This window comes from Pyrgilauda ruficollis, unplaced genomic scaffold (genome assembly GCF_017590135.1).
Source record: "Pyrgilauda ruficollis isolate IOZ18807 unplaced genomic scaffold, ASM1759013v1 scaffold4, whole genome shotgun sequence".
NCBI lineage: Eukaryota > Metazoa > Chordata > Aves > Passeriformes > Passeridae > Pyrgilauda > Pyrgilauda ruficollis.
Window position 1 is genome coordinate 5677221 of NW_024525489.1, and position 25965 is coordinate 5703185.

At 39.2% G+C, this 25965-nt stretch overlaps 1 protein-coding gene and 1 non-coding gene across 2 annotated transcripts in view; one reads left to right on the plus strand and one right to left on the minus strand.

Moving 5' to 3' along the window:
- Nucleotides 1–20775, minus strand: part of HAAO (3-hydroxyanthranilate 3,4-dioxygenase) — a 32755-nt gene extending 11980 nt beyond the window's left edge. Inside the window, exons 1-6 of the mRNA XM_041477152.1 lie at nt 20645–20775; nt 16516–16594; nt 7905–7988; nt 6191–6297; nt 3240–3329; nt 2480–2523 (exon numbers count right to left, since the gene is read on the minus strand). Of these exons, the coding sequence (XP_041333086.1) occupies nt 2480–2523; nt 3240–3329; nt 6191–6297; nt 7905–7988; nt 16516–16594; nt 20645–20724 (484 nt within the window). The 5' untranslated portion in view covers nt 20725–20775. The remainder of the gene's footprint in view (nt 1–2479; nt 2524–3239; nt 3330–6190; nt 6298–7904; nt 7989–16515; nt 16595–20644) is intronic.
- A 3873-nt stretch (nt 20776–24648) lies between these two features.
- On the plus strand, nt 24649–24742 carry TRNAI-UAU. The gene is made up of 2 exons: nt 24649–24686; nt 24707–24742. It is a non-coding gene; the product is annotated as a tRNA-Ile (tRNA).
- Nucleotides 24743–25965: the final 1223 nt, after the last annotated feature.

Sequence of the window (25965 nt, forward strand, 5' to 3'; positions counted from 1 at the left end):
ACACTGTCAGTCATATTGAGAGTTACAGGAGCTATAAACTAAAACTTTTGTAACTAAAAATGTGGGGTGTTTTCCTCATGCACAAGATGTCACTGAGATGTTGGGTTAGTTACTGTCCACAAAACCTGAAAATTGGAAAAAGGGAGCTGTTTCCCAGGCTGAAAACCTGCTAGGTAAAATTACACGGAAAGAGCTTCTGTGCTAAATTTATCAATAACAGTTTCTCAGAATTACTTGTTTAAAAAAAGGTGTCAGGATATATTGTAGCTTATGATTGATTGTCAGCTTTGTTCTTCAGCCCTAATCTTCTGCAAAAATATTAACAACATAAATCTTTAATTTTATCTTCAATGTTATTTTGTTTCTGCCCAAATATTATTCATTTGTTACTGACATTTAAACTCTTAGCCTGGTGAGGGATGCTTATTGCAAATCACAGTATTGAACAAGGATACTACGCATGATACAGTATTTTTTTTATTACAGCAGCATCTAGAGGCTTCATCTGAAATTATATTTCCTCTGCTAAACACTGTGTGAACACACAGTGAGGCAGTACCTGCACTACCTAACTCTCACACATTCCATGCAAAGAAAATCCCAAACAAACCAAACCACCAGTACCCAAACACTGGTGACATGCTCAGACTAAAACAGATTTTGACAGTGCATAGAAATAAAAGTAAGATCTTGGAGACAACCCCATTTTATTTATAAGACACATAAGCCTTTTCCTGAGAATCACATTCCCCAGTCAGTCAATGAACCAATGTCTAAAGCTGGTTCAGCAAAGTTTTCAGGCAGGGTTTCTGATGCTTTACCACTTTCTGACTGCAGGGCTTTAAGGTTGCTGTCCCATACAGAAAACTCGTCTCTTAACTTCATGTTGGCCAAAGTGTTTTAGATAACTATTTTTAAGAATGTTGATATTCAGGCAAAAAACAGCTTAACCCAATTTTAGGATTTCAGTAAGAGCTTTGTTCTGTTAATGATTGAGATGGCAGAGAGTGACTTTTTTTTATGGTGACTGTCAAGCTGAGAAATGGGACAGGTGTGCAAATAACGTTTCACTGAAACTTTTGTCTCTCTTAGAGTAATTCATAACAATCACCTTAAGATATTTAGGAATTGATGTGGATATTAAGGACAGCTGGTCCCAAAAACCTTTTAGAGAGGGGAAACTAAAATTTCTCTATGGAATTCAGGTTTTGAGTGTGACTGGAAGATGACATTCAAGTTGGTCATGAGATCAAGAGTAGCATAGCTGGCTACAGAGCACCTGAGCCATACATACATTTCTTGGTTGGTGAAGGATGTCCCTCAGTTGCCAGCAAAGATGAGACAGCAGAGAAATTTGAAAGAACAAACCTAACTGAGTAGTGGGCTAGACTGAGCTGGTTAGCATTTGGCTAACTGATGTAGGAGCTCTCCAGGAAGGAATCTCAGGCTCTCCTGAAGATTGCACAGGCAGCTTCTGCTATTCTTATAATGATTTTCCATGTGTCTATTAAGAACCTGGTAATATCATGGAGACTTTCCAGGTAGTTCTTGCAGCAGAACTGACCAGGTTGCACCTAACTAAAGCACTTCCAAATAGTCTATACAGCCTGTTCCTGCAGGTGCAGAAATGGTTGTATAGTGTGGTCTTGTACATAATTAAGACATAAAGGTGGTATTTTGGGTATAGCTTATGTTAATCAATAGCAATGGATCATGCACATGCTGGGTGCCCATGTAAAGCTGTGGGCCAGCAGGACTGTAAGATTTCAGCAAAACAAATTTCCCACTGAAGGTGTAGTTGCAATATCCTTGCAATTGAGGCTTTTGTTGCCATGCAGAAAGGCCCCATCATGTTTGAGAGCTCTGACTCCTAAAGCCAAAATAAATAACTTTGCTTTCTAGAAGGCACTTTCTCTGTTCTATGTCTCTTTCCAACAGATTTAAGTGGAGTTACAACAGGAATATCTGTTCCAGTGTGGAATTTGCAATCACTATCCACAACAGAGACAAAATAAAAAATGTGGCAAGACAGCATGGAAATAAAATGTTAAACAGACCAGACCCTACAGGAACTAAAATCATCTGGTTTTCTCTAGGTTTCCCAAGAGTAGATCACAGCTATAGGTAAAGGACTACAAGTAGGTATAAAGTGTATTAATTCTACTTGCAAAAATCTCTTTATGGGCTGTCAGAAGTGAAATTTTGTTAGTATAAGACTTGAAAGGCACAGAAGGATAGAGATAGTAGCATTTCACATGAGTATAGTTACCTGATAGGTGGTTGTGATAGCATCATATGACCAAAGAAGATGCTGTTGGTAATCATTTATATGGAATTTCCTTGTGGTCGAGGTCATGAAAGGAATTACTTCCCAAAAATAATTTTAATTTACACAACCAGAAATAAAAATATTTTATGTGGTGAGAATCATTGCTCTTCAATCAGCAATTGTTCTAATTCTGAAATTAATTTGCATTACCTGGGTTTGGTTTTCCAGTTTTATATTGCCTTGAATTGAAAAACCTGGAATAATGAACATTTAAACAGAAGTAAAAAAGTGATGTTCTGTAGGTTAACAAAGACTAGGCAGTAATACTGGCCAGTAAGTTTTGTGCTGATAATGGATATGCCAAATCCTCAGCTACTATCACATCTATGCAAGACTATATCTATTTTACTGACAGAGGATTTGTCTGAAAGTCCTACAAGATGAATGTCACTAAACACTTCCCTTGTTCACCTTTAGTAACCATTTAACAAACTGATGAGTTAATGACATTCACATGTTTCTTACAAAGTAGCTCTCTACCAAGTTTGCCACAGTCCTGATCATGCGTAAATAATATCAATTAAAAGTATTTAGATTAAAGCAAGAGTGAAAGAAACCTTAAAGCAGTTCAGTGATTTACGTTGATAACCTAGCATTAATCAATGTTAATTTTTCACTCAATCCTTTTTGCACTTAGAAGCAGTGTGCTACTAAGCTTACTGGTTCAAAAAGTGTCTTCCACATGGGTGTGTGAAATACTTGATTTCTCTCTTTTTCTTTTTGAAAATCTGATTTGATGAATTTGGGGCATACAAGACATGATTAAAAATTTATAAAGCAGAAATTAACTTTTAACAAGTCTATGTAAAATGCAGTATAAATAGCAAATTAATGACATAAGCCACAGACTGACAAAGATCTACAATATAATTTCAATTTTTTTTTTAAATTTACAAAGGAAAAAGCTTACTCTTGAATTATTGGTATAAGTTGGGTGCCGAGATCTTCACAGTGAAACCATTTTTCAAAGAGGACATCAGTTGATTCTCCAACATAGTATCTGATAAAGTAAACACATTAGTCAATCATTTTATTAACTAACTGATCAGGCAGTTTCAGTCTTTTGAAGAAAATAGCTACTTGATGTTGTGTAAGAGCAACTTATTGTCAAGCCTGGTGGACTTCATTCTGAGAAATGGTTATTTGGGAAAGCTTTCTGTTTTCCTGGTTAAGTGACTTGGTGGTGGGGTGCTCAAACTTCTGTGGAGTGCCTTGTAGTTCTGTTGATCAATCACAACTCACCAAATTCCTTCCGCAACCTTTCCCAATTTCATTCTGGAAATGATTGCTCCCATAATCTCTTGGGACCAATACTTTCACCTTGGATGTAGTTACTGCAAGAAAACCTGGACCCAAATACCATTTCCAGTAACTGCTTCCGTGCAGCAATGACATAAATACCCATCTTGATAGAGTCAGCTTAATTAATGCCCATGCAGGGGCTGATAAAAAAACAAGGTGGTTATGGACTTGTTAGTGAAAAATAGATGGTTTTCAGCTACACAGATTTGGGAAGTGTTTGAGTCACCCCTCTGAAGAGGAATTTAGTGCTTCACTTGCGTTAATTTCTTGTCTTAAATAAATAAATTTTGGTGAGGTCAACAAGTCAAGGTTGCTGTATGGAATCAATCTAAGGACTGGCAAATATAAAATTTACACTCAGATTTTTAAAAGACTGTAAGACTGGAAAGGAATGATGCTCCAGTCCTGTCACTCATATTGTCAATGTTTTTAAAAAGGTCCTGTGTGTCTTTTAGATTAAAGTTACTGGAATGTGTGTCTGAAGAGGAAAACAAAACTTATGTAATTATCCTGTGTATATCTGTATGTTCATGTCTGTCTTATGTATCTATACATATATTGTCCAGAAATTTTCTAAGAGCTCCCCAGCTCCTCATGTTTTGCAAAAAGAGGATACACTGTAGAGAATAACACTATCTACACCTCTAATTTAGAAAAAGCTATGCTGCCATCACAAAATCTAAAAACACAGACAATCTACAGAGAAGGGAGGTACTAAATATGTCTTGTTTGGTACAAATAAAGTATCTGACAATATGAATAACATTAAACTCATTTGGTTTTGTACTTATTTGCCATAGAATTAAGAGTAGCTAGATCATTTTTCTCATAGCACAAGACAAGTAATCATTACTTAGGCTGGAACACTGGAACAGGCTACTTATTCTTCACTTGTGCAGTAATCAGCATGCTGGGAGCTCTGATTTATGACTATGGTTTGTAGACACCATAAATAATGGAACAGTAACACAGTATTAGACTCTGAGTCAGCATACTTCAAAGTGCATTAGGATTTCCTCTTGTGCAGTCTTTGCTGCAGGTGGCTGGTGTTGAAAAAAGTAAGAGGACATTAGGGGCTCTGGCTGTAAATTCCCCTCTCTCCCAGGAGCACACAGAGGGAATGCAGGTTCAAAAGCATGACAAGATTTCTCACTTCCAAAATTTCAAGTGTCTCTTTATTCACCACATCGGTGTGAAAACAAGGGCACTGAAAACCCCTGATTTATTTTCAGGCATCTGATTAGATACTTTGAATTGATGATGTGTTAATTTCCACCTGCAAGCCATAAGGTAGCTTTTAGTTTAGCTTCTCCACATGAGCATGCCTATATTGGAGTGCAAATCTTTAGATCAGCCTGGATCCCTAAAAAGGCATTCAGCATTTCTCGGTCTCATACCATTCACAGACTTCACATGGTAGGTTGTTTTACTTTAGGTGAAGTTTACTTTACTATTTAAGTTCTTTTTTTACTATTTAGTCCTTTTTATTTTAATAATAAACTTTTTCATCTAAATCACTGGTAATTTTTTTTCTAGCTCAAAGTATCATTTAAATAATGTAAGTCCAGACAATCTACTCATCTGCAATGAAAGGAAAAAAGAGACAAGTGCATAGGTAAATAATACTTTAAATGAACTGGACTTGTTTTTAGCTTGAAATTTAATCGTGTGTTTCTTTTCTTGAATGGTCCCTTTCTTAGTTTCTTTCCATAGCCTTTTTTTTCTTTAAATGAAAAAGTATATCTTTCTAGCTCTGCATACTTGCAATCTTCCTACTGTGGCACTACTCGTGCAACAATCAAAATTGTAGGTGAAAGGACAGGAACAGCACTTACAGATATCTCTGCAGTTTTAAATCTGTACGGATTATATGGACAGCTATAAATTCTGCTTGGTCTGCCATCTCTGGTTAATACCAAGACAGCTTTTCTAAATTTTTCTAAGGTTATACTGTTGTGACTTTCCCTCTTAGACTTGTGAATTCTGTATGGACACAAGACAAAGCTTAGTCCTGTTCCCTCTAGAATACAAAGCAAATCACTCACTTACATGAAGATGTTTTTCTCAAAAGGCAATAAAACCTAGGCAGAGGTGTGTACAATGTAGAGGGACTAGTGGTGAGAAAATTGACTTTTGTTTCTAGCTTCCCACACACTTGACAAGAAAGCTGTTCTTCATCTTTTTGCTTTCAGTGCTTGCAAAGGAATTAATATTCTGCTTGCCAGAACTGATAAAAAAATCTTTTTTATCTGGGTTGTTAGAGAGCTCTGAGATTTTTTTTTTTAACTTAAAGCAATAGCAGTACATAGTAGATAAGTAGATTGCTATAACCACAACATGTATTTTAGAAATTTCAATATGGTCCTTGTTTAACTAAAGCAAATGCTAAATGAGATCTCTGTTTATGTGTGTATGAATAGATGTGTGGATAGAATTAGTACAAAATTGCTGGGATGAATCTGATAAATTATCAGGAAATTAAAACACAGCATTGTATTGATATGAGAAATCAGTTTATATTATTAATTCTAACAGATTAGTCAATAGTTTATACTTCACCTTAGCCCATCCATTTCTGTTTTTAATCTTTCCCTCTCAATCACAAGACCCACAGTGTTTTTGTATCTCTGAGGAGAATGAGGTACCCTGGCAGGTAGCAGGAACATCTGTTAAAAGAAATCAGAAAGCATCAGTGTCAGGAAGTCTTTGTTTTTTGCATTGTCCTTTTCCTGCCCCTCAACCTGTAAAGTCTTCTGTTCCTTTCCCCACTTCTCCCCTACTTTTTGTTGATCCCATGTTGTTCCTTTGCAGCTGCACCCACTGTGGTACCCACAGCCCTGCAAACACTGTTTCTTGCTTTCTCTGTGAATGATGACACAGTGACTGCAATCAGCACTGCCTTGATGGCAGGCAAGTTCTCTCCTCCTGGTTTGATCATCATTGCTAGACACAATTGAAATGAAAATCTAATCAATTTCTCATCTGAAATTTATAAACTTACTGCAATTTCTGAGTAATTGAAATGGAAATAAAAAAGCAGGTTTTTTGTCTGCTCAATAAAATGTCTAAATTGATCAGCCACGTGTATCCTCCCAACACAGTGAGCACCTTTGATTGCATGATTGCATGATGAGGAGTGCTACTCTCTCCGAAAATAAATAACAAATATGAGGGGCTGTTTACTCAAGCAAGTGACAAAGTGAATAGGCAACATCTGGTTAAGAGAAGTCTATTTCTGAACCTTTCCTAGCAGCTAGCTGGTTAGCCTGTATTCTTCACCAGTACAGATGTTTTTGCTAAGGCCGGGCAGTCATTAGAGTTTCTCTGTCTACAAAGCAGAGCTAATGATGGTGCCTTAGCAGTATGAGTGTCAGTCTTTCCACCAAGTATTTTGTGCTCCTTTTTGCTAGTGCTTCTCTTACACGCTGAGATCTCAGCTGGGTGTGCTCCTGCAGTGTGAAGTGTAATACCAGAACCTCATAGTTGGAAAACGTGGCTCTGTTTCATCACTGAAAAAGTTGTAATGCTTTTAATGGCATTAAGCTATTGGGTTTAACACGCCTTCCATTTTAAGGGCTGTCTCCACTAGACCTAATAGTCCTTTCAAAGACTTGAGTGCAGTCCAAGCTTGTGTCAGTAACCATGAGTGGCAGTTGTAGTATACATCTAACTCGCAGTAACAGCCAGTGTCTATTCACGCTCTTGGTAAAAGCACTGAAATCTATGCTTTAGCAAGTGTACTACTATAAGGAAAAATTGGATAAATTTTATTTGTAAACAGCTCTTTTAAAGCTGTCCTACTGTGATGGCTGGAAAGGCAAGCTGTGAGGACTAAAGAAGGCTGAAAATGTATGAATCATTTAAATTCCTCAGTTTAGGCAGTTTGCTTAATGGTGTGTGTAGGTGGGTGGGCGGTGTGTACCTGGCAAGGTGTAAATAAAAGCCTGATCCAACAGAATTCACATGGCAGATCCCATGTAATGCAGGGGAATAAGAACTTCTCTCAGTATGCTCTGGACTATATGAATACATGCCCCAGATGTTCAGAGGGATTTTTGTCTGTTATTGAAACAGCCAAATGTTGAACACAGTTTAGTGTAGTTTCCTACTATTTTCTTAAAATTTTCCATTCAAGCTTTTGGTTGTTTTTTTTTTTAATAAATCCTGATGCCATCTTTTGCACAGCAGGGATAAATTGGTTTCTAAATAACATATAAAACATTTGGTTAACATACTTATGTACAACTATAACAGAAAAACAATCCCATTTTACCTCCCCTTCTCGGATGACAACGTCTTTGTGTTTCCCATTTTCAATTATCTTCAAACACATATCTCCTTGAACCTGGTAAAAAAGCTGAAGAAATAAAAATATAGCATTAAGGCAGCTACTCCAAGACATTCTGTGCTTTATATTCTCTATACAAAGAATACATGTATAAATACATTCCATTTGCAGTTGCAAGTATTAGTGGAATTTTTTCTAACAACTGGCTTCTAAAATCTGTTGATTTTTAAAAAGTTACAGAATATGTATTATTTCTATTATCTTAGTAATCTATCCAAGAGGTCTGTAACTGCATATAGAGCTATCCTCTGCACCTGGTGGAATTCCATTGTCCTGGTTTTACCCTTGGAATTACTTTTTGGAGGGCTCAACATTACAGTTCAAGCATCCATTAATTACACAATATAGAAAGCTTAATTTCAGATGTTGCAGAGTCTTTAATCAATCAAATTATATGTCAATTCTCCAAATAAGCTCCAAATATGCACAGACAGGGTTTTTTTTGTGTACTTTTTCAATTTTTTAATGGCGCTTTCTCATTTGGGAAGAATTACCCATTTGGAAGCTGTTCTGCTTTACTTTTGTGGATACCCTCAAATCCAGCAACAGCTGCTGCTCTTCCCACTGTTTATATGTAACAGGGTTAAATTCAAATTGTCTATAAGGACAGAACCACTGAACACAAAATTCTATCTTTGGTGATATGGCTGTTTTCAGACCAAAACCTACTCTGCTTTGTGGGGGCTCTGAGGTGCTCGGGTCCTCATGTTTCATGACAGAACTGGGTCATGATCTGTAAGCAGATCTGTATCTTTGACCTGAAATAATGGGCACATTCCTCCTCATTTTTATATAGTGCAGAGCAATAATATTTTCAGAAGTCACTTCTGCCATGCTTTCCATGTTCTCTTTACCACATCTAGAAACCAGATTGCTAGTGCAGCTGAAGTAGTCTGAAACATGATTCAAAGTTAGAACTATAATTGAAAAAATCCCTTATGTATAGCAAGTCTCTACAATTTCATCAGAATGAAAAATAAATAGGGGAAAGAAGAAACCACTGAAGCATGAAAACCCCCTGAACTGAACTCCTTCCAACATTAGGAAAACTTAATCAATTTTTAAATCAGTATTATTTCTGAAAGAGTTTTGAAATATTAATACATGCCCCCTGGAACTGAAGAAACACCTCAGTGAATATGAGAAAGAATAAATATGCTGCCAAGGGAACAAAACAATAGGGAGAACTGAAGATACACTGGAAAAAAGCTCATGCTGAAAGTTTAAATGAGTGAAAAGTTCACCTTGTGCCAGGGACATCACTACAGATAAATTATAACTCTTGTCTGGAAGGCCACAGTGCCAGGCTACTGATCCTCACTGCAGCCTATTCCTCTGTGTTCTTTGCCTCTGGCTTTTTTTGGCATTTCTGCAGGGCAGCACCCAATGCTACAGCAGCTCTCCCTCCACTGGGCAGGGCCAGGTGCTCCCTGCATGACAGAAAGTGATCTGAGCGGGGAAATGGCCTCTCCTCCAGTTCATAGAAGATTCATCTAAGACTGTATGATCTAGATGGATTGTCACATCAGCTGTGGGTCATATGGCACTGATAAAGCTGAAACCTAAAGTATAATTTTGGAAATCATGAGCTTCAGAAGTGTTATTTCCCCTGCAGCTACTGGGGCAGCTATTACTGAACCCATGCATAGGACTTGTAGATGAGGAAAAGGACAACAGAAGTAGAGTTTATCCTGGTTCTGACATGAATCATGCAGCTGAGAAACCTTACTGGAAATTAAAAACTTGAGAATGGATGTCAGCTATCCAGTTCAGAGGTGAAGCATTACAGTCATAAGGAAAGATTATAAACAGTAAGTTATGAATTAAAATAACTGTTTTGCAGTGGGAGAGGAGGAATGACGTGGGCTACACATTGTCAATGAAAGTGTTTTTCTGACTGAATTTAAGTAGTACCTTTCACTGTAAATTATGGTCTATTCTTCAAAACTTTTTTCTTTTTAATTGTCTGAGTGCTTCACTCATCCATAAATCACCCGATGTAACTGTGATTAATACAAGCAGCAGCAATTAGTGAATATACTGCTTTACTTATAATATAACCTGAACTTTTTACTAAGGAAACTTTCAGCTATTTAATATCTCAGTGAGTTACAGTCCACACCCATTTCAGAGGCCAGATTGGCAGCACAGTACTGTCTTTTTGCTGGAAACTTCTTTTTTCTAAATACTGACTAACTTTTGCCTTTTGGGCAAGTCTCATGTTTTCCTAAGTCTCTCTTGGAAAAAAAAAATCAAAAAAAAAATTCAGGTGTACATGTATGCATATACACAAATATATATACACCTATATAGACAGGATAGTAAGCCAGTGGAGTTCATACCACTTGAAAATATAAGCTTTCCCAGCTGCACTGCTCTTACTGGAATAATCTAGTATCCATTCTCCCCAGCAGTACTAAAAACTGAGGAAATGTGCAATATTTCTGCTCTATTAACATGTTATTAATGACAAGGGCTCTTGTTACATGAAATGTATATGTACCTCTTCTTGTAGAAAGGCCTAGATTTGTCTATTGCTACTGCATAATAGCTCACAATTGGGCATGAATTTTGTCCTTTTGGGTGAAAAACATGTCTCAAGGAAGAAACAAAGGTTGTTCACCATTGTTTTTATACTTCGTTACTAAATGTGCTTATTTATTTATTGTATCTTCCTTTCTTCTTCTTTTCCAGAGGTCAGCATTTTGTTTAGTTTTCTGCTTACTACGTGGTATCTTCTCATTATGATTACACTAAAAACACCTCCTTTATTAATCCTCCCTTATTAATGCTCATCTTACCTCTAGAAGTTATGAAGCACCTAGGAGTGCTTTTTTGCCCCAAGCGTAACATTATTTCATAACATTACTCAATATGATCATTAAAACTGCAGAAATACCTACAAAACTCAAATAAAAACACCTTAAGACTGAGAGGGTTTTTTTAAAATTAATTTAATTTCCCTTAAATTTTCTTTGTTATAGGAGAAATACATCCTCCTTCCTAGTCTGCTTCACCCTTTTTGATCATGCTTCAAACCTGATAGTATTATGCCTGCAGGGGAAGGTAGAGTGGCCAGTGCTGAATCCCTCTCAATTCTGTACAGTGATATTCCATTCAATTATGAATACTCACAGAAAAAATTATGCTGAAGAGGAGGTGCACAGAGGTAGGAATTCACTGTTGCCATCAGTGGAAGCATTGCTGAAACTGCTTGTCTTGATGGAAATTTCATCAGGGTAGTAGAACAAGGAGATACTACTTTAAAAGTAGTCCTAACATCCTCACTATATTCTCACCACCTAGTGTGGTGAGAATTGCTCCTTCATCCAGGTATCCTAGCAGAGTAAACAAAGAAGCATCTAGCAGTGGAAGAATACAGGATTTGAAATGGGTCTGTATTGACTAACTAAAAGACCCACAAGTCTATTTTATTTCATGTACAGCAGTTTATGTAATTTAATTTGGATCCACCTTTGATTTCAAACTTTGCCTAGACACAGGAACCCAGAGCTCCATGAGGACTTTGATAGCAGACAGCTTACTTACAGACCTCTAAAGAGACCTGTAATTAGCAGGATACTTTGAGTTCTGACTGCATCTAAAAATGGAATTTGGGATTGCTCAGCCACTTCTGGGATTAGGCTCTGGCTTGGTATATCCTGGCTTGTATTGCTTGTCATATGGCTAAGCATTAAATTAATTTGCAGAGCAAATAAAATTCTGATGTGGGAGTAGAGCCTGGGTCCTCTCCAGACTTCAGTGGTTACTGATCTATTTGAGTACAGAAAAACAATTTTCTCCCTTTCACAAGGGTTTTTCAGCCATCAGAAGTCTACAAGACAAACAGATTAGGAAGGTAGAGAAAACTATTTTTAGGGCTTTTGGTGTGGTTTGTTTTTTTACTTCCCTCTGCTCATTTACATGTCATCTGTGAGACCTGAATACTAGCCAAAACTCACACCAACAATTTTATGCAGCAAAACTATTTCTGAAGACAAAATCTCCTTCTGATGCAAAAGGATCATTGTTCTTATTACACTTTAATAGGAGCTGGTTTTTATTAAAATATTCCAAGATTCTTTATCAGCTAAATGTGGGGATTTTTAAATGGAAAGAAGCAAATATTTCTCCTGCTTTGTTGTGATTCAGGTTCTCAGATTGATTTGAGATCTAAGCAAGACAAAACAACCTATTGGAATGCTCACCTAGCCCCACTTTCCTCTTGTTTTCAGACATCCACTATCCTTATAAAATGCAAATGGCAAATTAATCTGATAGGGAGGAGTTTCTCAAAGGCATGCTGACTGGAGAGCAGCATACACTAGAAGGAGTCAGGCTTCATTTAGGCAGATAATCTATTAGAAACTGGAGACAAGTCTTACTTGTGGTGTCAGTGAGAGAGGGAGAGAAAGAGAAATCAAAACTCAGGTCAAGAAAACTCAGATGACTTGTCGCAGATGTGACCTCAAACCTGTATCATGTTTCAAGCATGAAGTTGTATCTCAGTCAGACCACGTGAATATGCTAGAAGAAGCTGAAGAGATTCACCAAGATGATCAAAGGAGGGGGAGCTCCTTCTCTGAGAGTTCTCTTCAGGACTGCAGTACGAGGGCTTTGGTCTGTGGGGATGTGCCTATAATTAGGTGGCTCTATCCATAGGAAACAACATAGATGCTGAGAGCAGAAACTTAGGGTAAAATACAGCACAGTAAGAAGTGTGACTTCTAAATCCAAGTGAGGTTTGTGCCAATGCAAATGTCTTGCAGGTGGTAGATGAAAGGCTGATTTGAATTTCTCTGCACGGAACTGCGCTGTTTTACATAGACTCAACAACAGAATGCAAATTGCTAAGAAATCAAAGTCAGCAAAATCAAAGTTAGTTGAGATTCACTGTGTGCAAGTGGTGGACTGAGGTGGATAAAGAGATAGCAGCCTAACTACTTTTGTGATCCTAGATTTAGCTGTTAGCATATGTCACTTTTCCCCAAGGCTGCCCACACAATGCAGTAAATAAATTCTGAAATTCTTGTACTAGAGCTAGGTTTTGTTATGATCGTGGGGTTTCTCTGTCATTAACTTCCTCCAAAATATATGGTCCCCTTGGGTTTTCACTTATTTCTTTGGAAGAATTTGGGAATTTGGAAGAATTTTCCCTACCCTCAGGCTTTACAAGTAAAAATGCAGTAAATACACCATGAAGCCTGTAGGCTATGTTAACACTGAAACTCTTCTTGTCACAAATTCTATGGTATGATGAAAAATCCAAGACAAAGATATGTTGAGGACTATTCCCTGGTACCTGCTACCCCACAGCTGTGAGTGATTGAGCACAAGAGAACATAGCCTCAAGCCGTGCCAGGGGAGGCTTGGGTTGGACAGCAGGAAGAATTTCTTCATGGAAAGGGTTGTCAGGCATTGAAATGGCTGCCCAGGGAGGTGGTGGAGTCATCATTCCTGGAGGTGTTCAGAAACAACTGGATATGCTACTCAGTGCCATGGTCTAGATGACAAGGTGGTTTCACTCAAAGGTTGGGCTCGATGATCTTGGCAGTGTTTTCCAACTTTAGTAATTCTCCAACTCTGTGATCATGTCAGGCCTGCCACAGAAACTTTCAGTGGCCTCATCAAGTTGACCACACAAGAATTGTAGTCACTAGTCCATGGAACCCAAAACGGTCTTGACAAATGAGGCACATCAAAATAATGATTTATTGGAAACCTTCAGAACTCGTTATGTAGCACAAACACTTCCTAGAAAGTTCTGTCAGTATTAGATACATAGGTCCATCCTCACAGCACTTTTTTGCCACATTCCAAGAGAAGATGCATTTCCTAAAGCATTTCATTTTGAATGAGTCTGATTTAGAGACAGAGAATGTCTGAGTAGATGTTTGTTGACTACTTCTAATCTGATGGAGAAGAGAGCAAAAGGGAACTTTACAAATAAGAATGAATATGACTTCCTGGTAAATTCCAGCTGAAGACTGTGAATGGTTTAACACTTGTAAGTTGCAGCTTCATATTTCTCTTTAAAAAACCCATCCAATGTAACACAGTCTCGGGTATGAGACTCTTTTCGTGCAGAATGGTGGCAAAGAAGTAGTGCACAGAAGTTTAAGAAGGCAGTGAAGAGCTATAGAGAAAACTAAGAAGGAACAAAATATCAGAGTTTTTTTAGGAAATGCCTGCTTGTTGAGAGGAAGAAAGAAATTGCGCTAGACTGGCTGTCATTTCAGCCTAAATGGCTGTTCAGGAGACAATTCTAAAAGGCTTTGAAGAGACTTCAAATCAAGCCTCTGGTTTTTTTTCCTCCTAATTAGACAGTCAGACCTAATCCTCCTGATACACCTGCACGTTAATGGCACCAGCAGAGAGCAGCTTGGGAGGATGCTCCTCAGCCCTTATCTCTGCGTGCCAACTTTTGCTGCTGTGAACTGCAGGCTTTCAAGCGCAAGTTCTGCCACAGGACACTCCATAAACTGTGTGATAACAGGCATGAGATAGTGAGTGGACAGATATAAACAATCCTAAATTTAACTTTCTCTCCAAACCAGCCCTTCTTTGCTGTGGGAATACTAACAGTAGAACAGCATGAGCTAAATTTGCCTGAAGGATTTGTGGGTTTTCACATTCGTGACTTGGCTTGCTGACAGTATGTCTATATACTCTGCCTTCAAATTATCACCCAGAACTCTAAGTTACCCTTTTTCTGACAAAATAATGAGCTGAATATGGCTTTGAATGGTTTTATTTTAATCCCAAATCTAATTTAGGAATATGCCCTTTTGCTAGGATACTCTCTACCTCACAATTCTTCTCTAATGAGAAACATGGTTCTAAGTTAGATCACAGGAAAGTGTAAATGTGTCTGATAAAAACTATGGTAAAGTGCAATGAATAACTATAATGTACTTTTATAAAACTGAACAAAATTTGCCCATATGTTAAACTGGTACATAACTGATAATGCTTCTGATGTGTGTATTGCCAAGTTTCCGATGTTACAGGGTTGTTATGTTTCCATTTTTGGTTTTTGAATGATTGTGAGAAGCTTACTATGTAAATGAGCATGTACTGATAAAAACCTAAAAAACCCTTGTTTCCACTTGAGTTAGCAACAACATCAATATGCAACAGTAAATTAAAAATTATGCCTTTATGGATATGGTTAACTTTTTGTATTGTTGAGAAGTCATATAAAGAGTTTATAAAAGGATAGGCCAAGTTATTTACAAATACAGGAACATCTTGCAACTTGAAAAACAACAAAAAAAGTTAAATTAAATCAGCCTAATTTTCATTTTAAGGAATCCCAAACAGCGTGATGGCCTGGTCCCATATGCTGCCAGAGCTCTCCCTGCACAGCCCATGAGAAGGGACACAGTGCACTGTGCTGGTAACCTGGTCTGTGATGAATGTGCCTGTGCCCACAGCCACAGGTGGGCTAGGAGATGGGAGTGACAATCCAACACAGGTGGGAGTCACCCAGGGATAACTCTGCATCTGCTCTTCCAGGGCTGTGTGTCTGTAAAGATGACACACACCTGCACAGCACAGTTAGAACAGGAAATCAATGAAGGCTCTTGTGAAATTCTGGGGTGGGTTTGGGGAGAAATGATTCAGTGATAAATAAATGAATTTTTCTTTCTCTTTGAAAGGATTTATAGAAACTTGACCCACTTCTGCCTTAAACTATGTAGATGCTTAGGCTTGGGTTTCCAAAGACACTTAAAATTAGGTTGTCAAATGTCATTGGAATGACATGAAGTTAAATTATTCTGCTGGGAAGCAAGGAAAATTGTGTCCATCCTGATACCCTTACTTCCAGGCCTCTAGTAATCACTTTCCCTTAAGATTTTTCAGAGCCGGTGGTGGAGAAGTCCCCAGGCACAGTAAGCAATTCCAAGAAAAAGGTAGTAAACAAAGAAGGTGTAAATTGTTACAATTTTGTTAGGTTTCTATATGCTCATTTGGCACAATGGCTACTCACAACTCAAAGTTGGAATGACTTTGAGCCACCAGTGGAATGGCTTTGAGCACAGGGGAACGATGTGAAAAATATTTAAAGGCTCTATACTTTCCAAACTCAAATGAAAGCTGAAAAGCTGATGATTCTCACAAAGGCCACAAAAAAAAGTGATTTCAAGTGAATGAAAATATTTTTGATTTTTGAATACCAAATTTCAAAATACAGGCCAATCTTCTGCAATAAAATATTGTTTAAAAAATATTATTACCTTCCTAAAATTCTGTTCCAAAACGTTGAAATGAGACATTTGGATGTGTCAAAACACTTTCTCTAGTTTCCTGTTGGAAATTAATTACAGCAAAACAGATCTGACCTCACGTGCTTGTTTCAAACAAAATGCAGAGATGATTTTTGGTTCTGGTGAATGATTCTGTTTAAGCCTATGAGCAGATCTAATAAACATGTCACTGAGGCTGGCATTGTTAATCTATAGCTTCAAAAGTAGCTGCATTTAATCATTATAGATAAATTAAACCTGAATAACATAAACAACCTATAGGTTACCTCTTCTCCTTCTTCAATATGATAATCCTTCCTTTCATTTGGCCCTCCAACAAACATCACATTTAATTGGTAGCGATGCCTGGAAAAGAAAGTGACATTTTGAAGCTACTTCTGTTCATGATGTTCTTTATTTCATTTATTATTTTTAATTCTTTTAGGACAGTGAGTCAATGAAACAACTTTGAGTGGAAAGCAACAGCCAGTACAAGAACTCATAGACCTTGGATGCTTCTCTCTGCTCTGGCACTGTCCTGTTGGGTGACCTGAGGCCAACTACCTCCCTCCTGGTGTTTCAATGCCTCCAGCTATGAAAAGGGGACAACAATAGCTGCCAGCTGTGAAAAGAGCTTTGAATTGAAAAGATAAAGAATGTTACCTAAGAGACAGGAACTAGAAAAGAGGCTTTTCAACCTGAGCTGATTATGTAAAGGTAAAACTCTTAAAAGTTAACAAAGGTAAAAACATACTTCCCCCCCCCCCCCCCCCCCCCCCCCCCCTTGGTAGGCTTACCATCGATACTGATGGTAGGAATTGCCAGCTAATTTCTATTCTGTTTATAATGGTTTTGCTAAGCTGGAATAACATTACAGTGGTTTCAGTGTGGTTGTGGCTATTTCAGAACAAGAGATTCCAGGCCTTTCTTAACTCTGCCCCTCTTAAGAGCCCCAGTGAGCATTCCTCTCAGCTATCACAAGGAAGGCTATCACCCCAACTACCTATCAGTCCATTCACACTAATAAAAAGGGAAAGTAGTAGGTTTTCCTTTGCTAAAAAAAAACCCTCAAAATCAGGCTAGCTGTGAACCAAAATTTGTTCTTCTGCTGTTTGACAAGTGAACTGAGGTGTATTAACCTCTGCTTTGCAATTAGGAGGTTCTGGGCAGTAACATGGAACCAGCAGGGCCATGATCCCCTGAAACACAGGGAACAACAACAACGTGTCCCTGTCAGCACCTTGTAAGCCTTAATTGAGAGAGGCTGTTCTGAGTGGTGGCACATACATATTCAATTTGCTACCTTACCACTTTTTCCGTGAAGAGTATTTCAATGATAATAACCAACACAGTGGGGACTAGTAAAGCAGCTAAAAAGTAACAGTGACAAATTAGTTGGTTAAATAAAACCAAAGAATTAGAATTGACTGTTCTCTCCACAGGAAGCTGTATATTTTTTAGCACTGGGCTTCATATCTGTATCATAAAATAAGGAAGTGAAATCCAAATTGTTTGTACCACGCAGATTTAATATTCATTTTCAACAGCACACTGTAATGCTTCTGCTTTAATGAACACTTCTACTAAAGAAGGGCTGGATGACCCAAACAGCAGTAATACAGATAATAATGAAATAAATGAAAATCAACGCTGAAGAATACAATAAGAGAAAGGTAATCTGTTTCCTTGTAGTCTACTGTTAAGATGGGTTAGTTTGTTTTTTTTTTTCTAATAAACATTCAGTTTTGTTACTAGTTCACTAAGTATAAGTAAAAATACTGCTATAAAATAATTACAGCTTGACTTATTAATTTGGCAAATCTACGATTAATTATCCCATAGATTTACCTGGGCTTTATAGAATAAACAGGCTATGGGTTAATCATTCAATCATTAACAAATGTATACTGACACCATCAAAAGATTCCAGCTATGAAATATGAGCAGGAACTCCAATAGGTAAGTTTGTCCATCTTGTTAACTATAGTTATCTGGTTAATATAGTTGCTTTAAATATTGTTATCTTTAACAACTATTTATTTATTTATGATATTTATGAAATATCATAACAAAGAAAAGTTTCAGTTAAGACTGCCAAAATGCAGTTAAGAGTTTAAAGAGTTTAAAGGTTTCAGGGATGAGAAAATTACTTGACTGTACTGTTGTTATAATGAGGACCTAATTAATGGACTATTAAGTTTTCCATAATGTTACATTTCTCTTCTCATCCTCATAAAGAAAATGGTACCAGCAGGTGACACTTCAAAATCATGATAAGGCTACAAAGAATCAGTGGGTTCATGGCCACACTTAATAGTCCTTTAGGTAAGCATCATATTCTGAGTTCAGAATAAGAGCTTTAGAACCACCTGCGAAAATCAGCTGTGTCAAGGGGTTTGATTTTGCACTAATTGCTCATTGTGGAGATTAAAAAGCATTTAAACTTACAAGCTGGTGTCATTAAAACACAATGTCAGAGCTGCAATTTAATTAGATGTATCATTTTCTTGACTTGGTAAAACCCTGAATAGGCAGTAATTCAGGAATTGAGGTTTTGTGTTGCAATTCCAAATAGGTATTTAAAAATTGTGATCCTCTCAAATGTATGGAACACAATGTCATAAAAGCCTGAAAGCTGCAATAACTTCAGATAACAAAAGCCCTACTGATCTGCTGTGAGACCTAGTTTTAACTATTAAGTCTCCCTTGAAACAAAGTAAGTTAAATTTTGAGGTGGTTGCCTTCAATGAGGCACTAGGACACAGTGAGAAGATTGCCTTATACCTCTCTACTGAGCACATAAAGGATCAAGCCTTTGAAAAAATGTTCAAAATCTATTAGTTGCTTCTTGAAAAATCACCTAAAACCTTTTGGAAAATCCTGAAAGCACTTAGGTAGCACCAGGTGCAGGTGGTGGTAGACTCAGAATCCATGCAATAGATGGTTTTACTCTCCTTCTACATAGGCTAAAACCATGTTGGAAAAATGGATTTTGTTTTAAACTATGCAATTTTTATTAAAAAAAATGTTTATTGTTTCACTGTAGCTTCTTAAAATGTTTATGGGCAAAGGTCTATGATAGACGCCACATTGCAGATTTACTCAAGGTTTACACAGAACTACTAGTAAGCAGTACAGAATAGTGTAGTAAATACAAAGAAGATTCATTGTACTGATAAAGAAAGAAAGATGTGTAAAATACTAAAATTTTCCCATTATCATTGGTAAGCTTCAGAAATGAATATACTTCATAAAATGCTTCCTAAATCCATTTTGAAAATTAAAGAAATGGGAACACTTGTAGTGATTCAAGCTTCAGAATTTTTCAGTTCTACACACAGCTGCAGTTTCAACACAGACATGGCAGTAAGGATGTACTTTTTACCTTTTCTTTGTCTTGTAACCATTGCTTTGAAAAGTAACCCTTGCCCCTGTGAATGGAAATTAATATTGCTGATACATTACTGCCCATTCACCTTTTCATTAGAGATAGCATTTAAGGGAAGGGCAAGAGGCATATTTTTTGATTTTTTTTTTAATGACTACAATGGTAAAGAAAGGTTTTTAAAGTTTAAAAAATGCTTTTTCATTTCTTTATAAAACCTGGGTCTATGTCACTCCTTAGAGAAAATACTTTCTAATGAAAGCTTTCTGCATACAGAGTTTTAGACAAAATATTTTCTCCTCAGCTTCACTGACAAAGAAATCCTTGTTAATATTTTGAGACACATTAGATAATTTACATTGCAATTTGTTCCTAAGCTTTGACACAGAGCATATGCATAGTGTATATACACCTGCATAATGCACACACTTTCTTTCCTTATACTGGCTGTCTCATTCAGAATACTGTAAATGGCTGTAAACTGTCCCTGCAGGCTCCCTACCCTTCCTCCAGGATCCCTACCCTCCTGCCTTGACAGATCTGGAAAGGCACTGGAAATCTGATCCTCTGGTACTGCTGCCCTTCCTTTTTCCTTGTTTTTCAGCGATATATCCTTCTGATTTTGATTGCTTCTGCAGCTTTGGCTCCTCTGTGATGTTGGAATGATTCTCAGCAGCTTTAGCTACTTCAGGTTGTTATTTGGTTTTGGATGTGATGCCATCTCCTCTGATTTCTAGGAGTTTGCTGTCACAGAGCCTGACACAAATTCTCTTAACTCAGTCTCCCTGCCTACAAGTAATTTTGAGTTGAGACAAGTATCTTATATTCAAGTTGATCTTTGCAGATTCTGCTGAGTTATTGCAAATCAGATTTCACTCACTTTCTGTTCTTTGGAACAGCACTCTGGCTGCAGCCTGAGGAACTATGGTTCCTTATTGATCTTTACCATGTATGCATTGTTGCAGCTTCCTCTTATAGCTAGGAATATTTGTATATATAACTTGGTAAAAAAAACAACTTCATTTACTTACATAAGCTTATTGCAAACAGGTGGCAAAAAGGCAGTTTTGTTTTCTTCTATCCATTTTCTTACATTCACAAGAAGCTCCATGGTCCACCACCTGTGAAACTTTTGCTGGAGATATCAGAATTTGCAGAGTGCTTTTTCTGTGAGTAGGCTGCCTGTGATTCCAACCCCAGTGTTCAGGGGATTGGCTGGTAGGAGAGGTGTCTTCAGGCTTCAGTGTCAAAAGGGACAGGTCCATCAGCCAAAGGTTACTTCATAGGGAGCATTAATGCTCCAGCAGCTTGGCTAATAATTGACTAGTGTTTTAAAAATATCTATTTTTATTGGAGACTGGGTTTTGCCCACAAGGGTTTTCTTAATTGTCTTTACTGCATCTACTGGAGTGAGAATGTTACCTCTACAAAAATGGCCAGTCAGAAAAGCAGTCACAAAAAATGGATGAGGCTGGGGGATTCACTCCTTTCAAGTCTAATATAGAAACCTCCCTTCAACATTCTAAGCCTGAATGTTTGTGGTATATATATTTGTTCGAAAATGCTGGAATCTTCTTTTGCCAAGTAGCCAAAATACCGATGTCTCCTGCATTTGTAAGACCAAGACTAGCTGTCCATAAATGCTCATCTTAATTTGATCCGCTCTGCCAATGTTATAGCAGGGCTTGTGGAGAGCTGACCCTGATTCTGTGATGCCCTTTGGGAAAGTGCAGCATACTGCTATCAAATTGTCAGGCAAATAAGAAACTGAGAAGAACCAGACTTTCCAGATCTTTATTAGTCTTTATTCCCTCACAAGCTGCTGTTCAAGAGCTACACAGTTGCTATGGGACTGCTCACTCTGTTCCCTGCCACCCCCAATTTTTTAAATAAATAAATTTATAAACAGACTCCAAACACATGAGATGAGTGGGTAAACAAAAAAAATCCCAAGACATTACAATATCTTAGCACTTTGCTCTTGACATATCTCAGTCTTCCACTTTTATCTACACTGTGCTTAGTGGGTGAATATGTATGGGTATAAGGTGATAAAATGACCTGGTTAAAAGTGAGTGGTACATTCTCCATGGCTTGCACATATGAGCAGTGCAGCTACAGGCCGGAAAGTTCAGCATGATGAGCAGTACAAATCTGGGGGTTCTTTAACTCATACTGTTGTAATTTTCCACCAGAAGAAAGCAACTGAGTGTGACTTTGAACTAATACTGTGCTTTTATCAAGTATTTGTAAGAGTGACTCTGTTTTACCTTCGTCTCTATCACTTCTTTGCAGTTTAGTCTAAACTCATCATGTAATTTATAGAACAGGAAAAAATCTGTTCAAGATAAAAAGATCCACATGTGGATTTACAGTCCCACTGTATTAATACAATCACAATGGGACTAGCTGTAATTTCCTGTGAAATAAGCCCAAAGTATTTATTATTTCATTCAATTGCAAAACACCACCACCACATCACTTATGTAGCAGGTGAAATTTCTACCAACAGAATGGCTGCGGTGAGGCACCACCCCAGAGCAAACACATGAGGCCTGGTTTTGAACTTACAGACAGGTACACTTTGGTACTTTTTGTTCTGCATGCTGCTGGCAGTTCTGTTCTTAGCTGTGAAGGAAAGAGAACTTCTATTTAAAATGCACTTTCACTTAAGGGATTATGACCCAGATTGGCAGGACTGGAGAAATGCAGACACTAGTTAATGACTGTGGTTTTGTAAAACTCTGCCTCATCGTTAGAAACTTGTATTGCAGAGCAGGACTCGGTTTGTTGGGCATGAAAGCCAAGAGAATCTCCAGAGTCACAGTAGGAAAAAACACAGATGCTGAAATTGATTGAGCCAATCCTTGTTCATCATGGTATTAAAGTACCAGTTTTAACTGCAGGGATCTTGTCCACAACCACTGCTCTAATCCCTAGTCTCCGCTTTTTCCCACCAGGCAGAATACAAGAGATTACCTGAGATAGAGATTACCTGCAGAGAAAACTTTCTCAGTTGCAGGCTCATAAATCCATTTTGTGGCTGGTATGAGGTACAGAAACCTGACAGTTAAACCTACCCAGGGAGGAAACCAAGTTCACTTACAAAATTCACCATTAATATAAGGCTGAGGCTATTTTAGGGTAGCATTTTCTGCAACCTTCTGAAAGTCAGTAGGTTTTGAAAAATGAAGTTAATTGCCACTTGATGCATATAATAGTGGGGCTAATAAATGTAGATAACTGCAAGGTGTGGAACGCTGTGAAACTCTATTTCTGTGAAGTCTATTGGAGAGGCGAAGAAAGAACCAGTGTTGCAGTCTCTGAGACACCCAAGTAAATAAGTTCCTCTCATACACCTAAGGAACTGATTGGGGCCTGGATTTTACTTGCTAGTCTGCTTCCTGATGGTTCTTCACATCCATCAAAGCCTGTTTCAGGACCTGGGGTTTCTGTTCTCCCTTCTGGCCCTGATCCTTCCTTTATGCAAAGGTAAGGACTCGATGTGTAACCTCTTGCTGCCAGAGCAGTGCAAGAGTGCTGAAGCACAAAATTGCTACATGAAAATAATTAGTATTTTCCATTGAGGGTACAGGAAAAAAGGGTTATTGGAAAAAGCTGCATTTTGGAAAACACTCTATTTGTCTACCTTTCTCAATCACCAAACCCATTAGAAACTTAAATTTACAAGCTTGTGTCCAATAAGAAAAATATGTTAACAAAAAAATACAAGTTAAATATTGACACTGGGCTATATACTTTTTAAACTACATTCTTGGTACTACCTCCCCTCCCTCCCCCCCCCAGCAATCTTTGTGTGATATAGATTATTTTGTTACCATAATGATGTTAAGGGTAATGAAGGCTGCTGCTGTTTTCTGGTATGCCACGGGTATACCTATATGATGGAAGATTTCTCTGAAGAAATGAACTGCCAGTTCTCTTCTCCATGCCAGACACCTTCATCAAGGATCACATACAGCATTTGCATGCTGTTTCACCTGTTAATGTTGTATACCACTGAAATGTATTCTAGGTAATGCTCACAGAAATAACTCCAACAGGAGAAAAACTTTCCTGGCAAGTGAGAAGCACCTCCTCTCCGTTCAAAAAGTGTCGGCTCATTTACCATGAGATCATGGGGAAGAGAGGTAGTGGAGTTGTGAGATACAAAGTTGTGTTTCGTGTCAGGTACATACAGAAGTCACACTTGGGTTTAAGTGTCTGCTGATAACAATTATGTTCACCATCTTTTTGCCACATAAGGTATGACAGATCTGACTGCAGAATAAATCCATGTTGGAGGTATACTTTAGCAACACACACGCAGTGTTGAACAAACATTTGTTTTGAGTGCTAGACACCCCTCGTGTCGCACACAGTGGCGATGCTACAGATACCAACCATTAGTTCCCTGCCAGTAACTGCTCACATTTTCGCTGCGGCCTGGTCCTGAGCACGACCGGGGGTGCATCATCACCCTACGGGAGGCTGAACTTCGCTGACGCAGCGGCCCAAGCCTTTACCGAAGGCCGTCAGGAGGCTCGATCCCGCACGACTCGGGGCCGGGCTCCGTCTGTCTCGCCCCGGAGAACGGAACTGCGAGGACGGCTCCAGCCCGCGGCTGCCGGAGGGCGGTCAGGCCGCGCCGCTGCCCCCCGTCACCTGCCACGGTCGCCCCGCCGCGCCCGCAGCCCCTCCCGCTCGGCGGCGGAGGGGGGCCGGGCTCTGCCGCACCCCCACAGCCGCCTGCCCGCCCGCCCAGCGTGCAGGCCGGGGCGGGAGGGCTTTGTCCGGGTCTCGCCGCCGCTCCTGTCTCCCTTGCTCGCGGGCGCCGCCTTCCCTGAGCGGTGTAGCGTCCTCCAGCTCCGTCATGCCTTCTCCGCGCCGCTAACGGGGTAGCGCGGCCCGGGCAGGGAGCCGGGGCGGCCTTGGGCCGCCGCTCAGCGCGGGGTGCGGGCGGGAGTCATCCACGCTTCCTCCGCCGGGGCCGGGGGAGCCCTTGATAAAGCGTTCGGGAGGACTTGGTGTCAGGGCTCCAGTGGCGCAATCGGTTAGCGCGCGGTACTTATACAGCAGTACAAAGCCGAGCAATGCCGAGGTTGTGAGTTCGAGCCTCACCTGGAGCACACAGCTTTTTGGGAGACAAAACGGGCTTTTTTTGGGCCTTGGCGGCGGTCCGGAGGGAAAAGGACAAAAGTGCGGAGAAAAATTATGCAGCCCTGGCGGCAGCGTGGGCCGGCTGGAGCGGGGCATACCGCGCATGGGGAGGTGACAACCGCAGCGCCAGTGCCTCAGTGCCACCTGTGTTTGTGTGTGTGCCTACAGGGACTTGTCCACCTTGAGGGGGGGCAGGATTCGTGGCACCTTGTCACTGCACAGAAAAAAAAAACATGTTACTCCTCAGAGCTGCTTGTGAGTGAGAAACTGCAGGAAATAAAGGTTATTTTATACCGTGTTGTTTCATACGGAGTGCTTTAAGTAAATGCTCCACTGGCGTAGTCGCTGCAACTCAGTGGTGATAACATATCTCTGTTTTGCCTCCTTTGGTGGTGACAGTCTTTGTAACTGCTCATTGCGTGGGTAACGCTTAACAAATGCACGCACTGCAGCAGGAAGGAAAGTATTTCAAATGATTTCTGATTTCACCACTCAAGAAAGGCAGCGGGACCGTGGGAAAAGGGCAGCTCTGTAATGGAGAAGGTTGCAGGACACTTCATGGATGTTTAGGCCCAGATCTTGTGAACTCCCCTCTATGTTAACATCTAGTCTGCTCCTTTCACAGTGCAGTTTGTAACAAAAAGTTCAAAGAGGCCCTTGAGATAATGCAGCCAGAGATGTCTCTATTGCCCATATCAGCCATTTATCTGTACTGCAGGCATTAACTCCTAGAAGTGCCACTTTAAGGCTCTTAATTATCCCTTTTTCTGTCTTTTGGTTACCTCTGTCCCCTGTGAATTTTGCATTAACTTTACTGCTTTCAGTGTTGGAGTGGTAATCCCTGAAGCAGGTGCCATAGTGGTGTAAGGATGTGTAAGTGAACAGGAGACATCTGTAATGTATCAAAGGATGAATAAAATTAATCTTTTGCTTGCAGTGAGTTTCATGCTTTCTTCTTCATGCCAGGATATCCATGTCCCAGTGCTAAAGACTGCAGAGGAGTATTTGGACAAGTATTGGGAATATTAAAAAGTAAAAGTGCTGCTTTTGTGTAACTGGGGAAAAACAACCCAAACCACAAATCATTAGAAAGGGAGAGGGACTCCATTCCTTGGACAGAGACCTCTTAAGAAACTGAGTGGGGACAGTGCTACTTCCTTTTTTTCTTCCGTGGTGGGTCCCCAGGAACAGG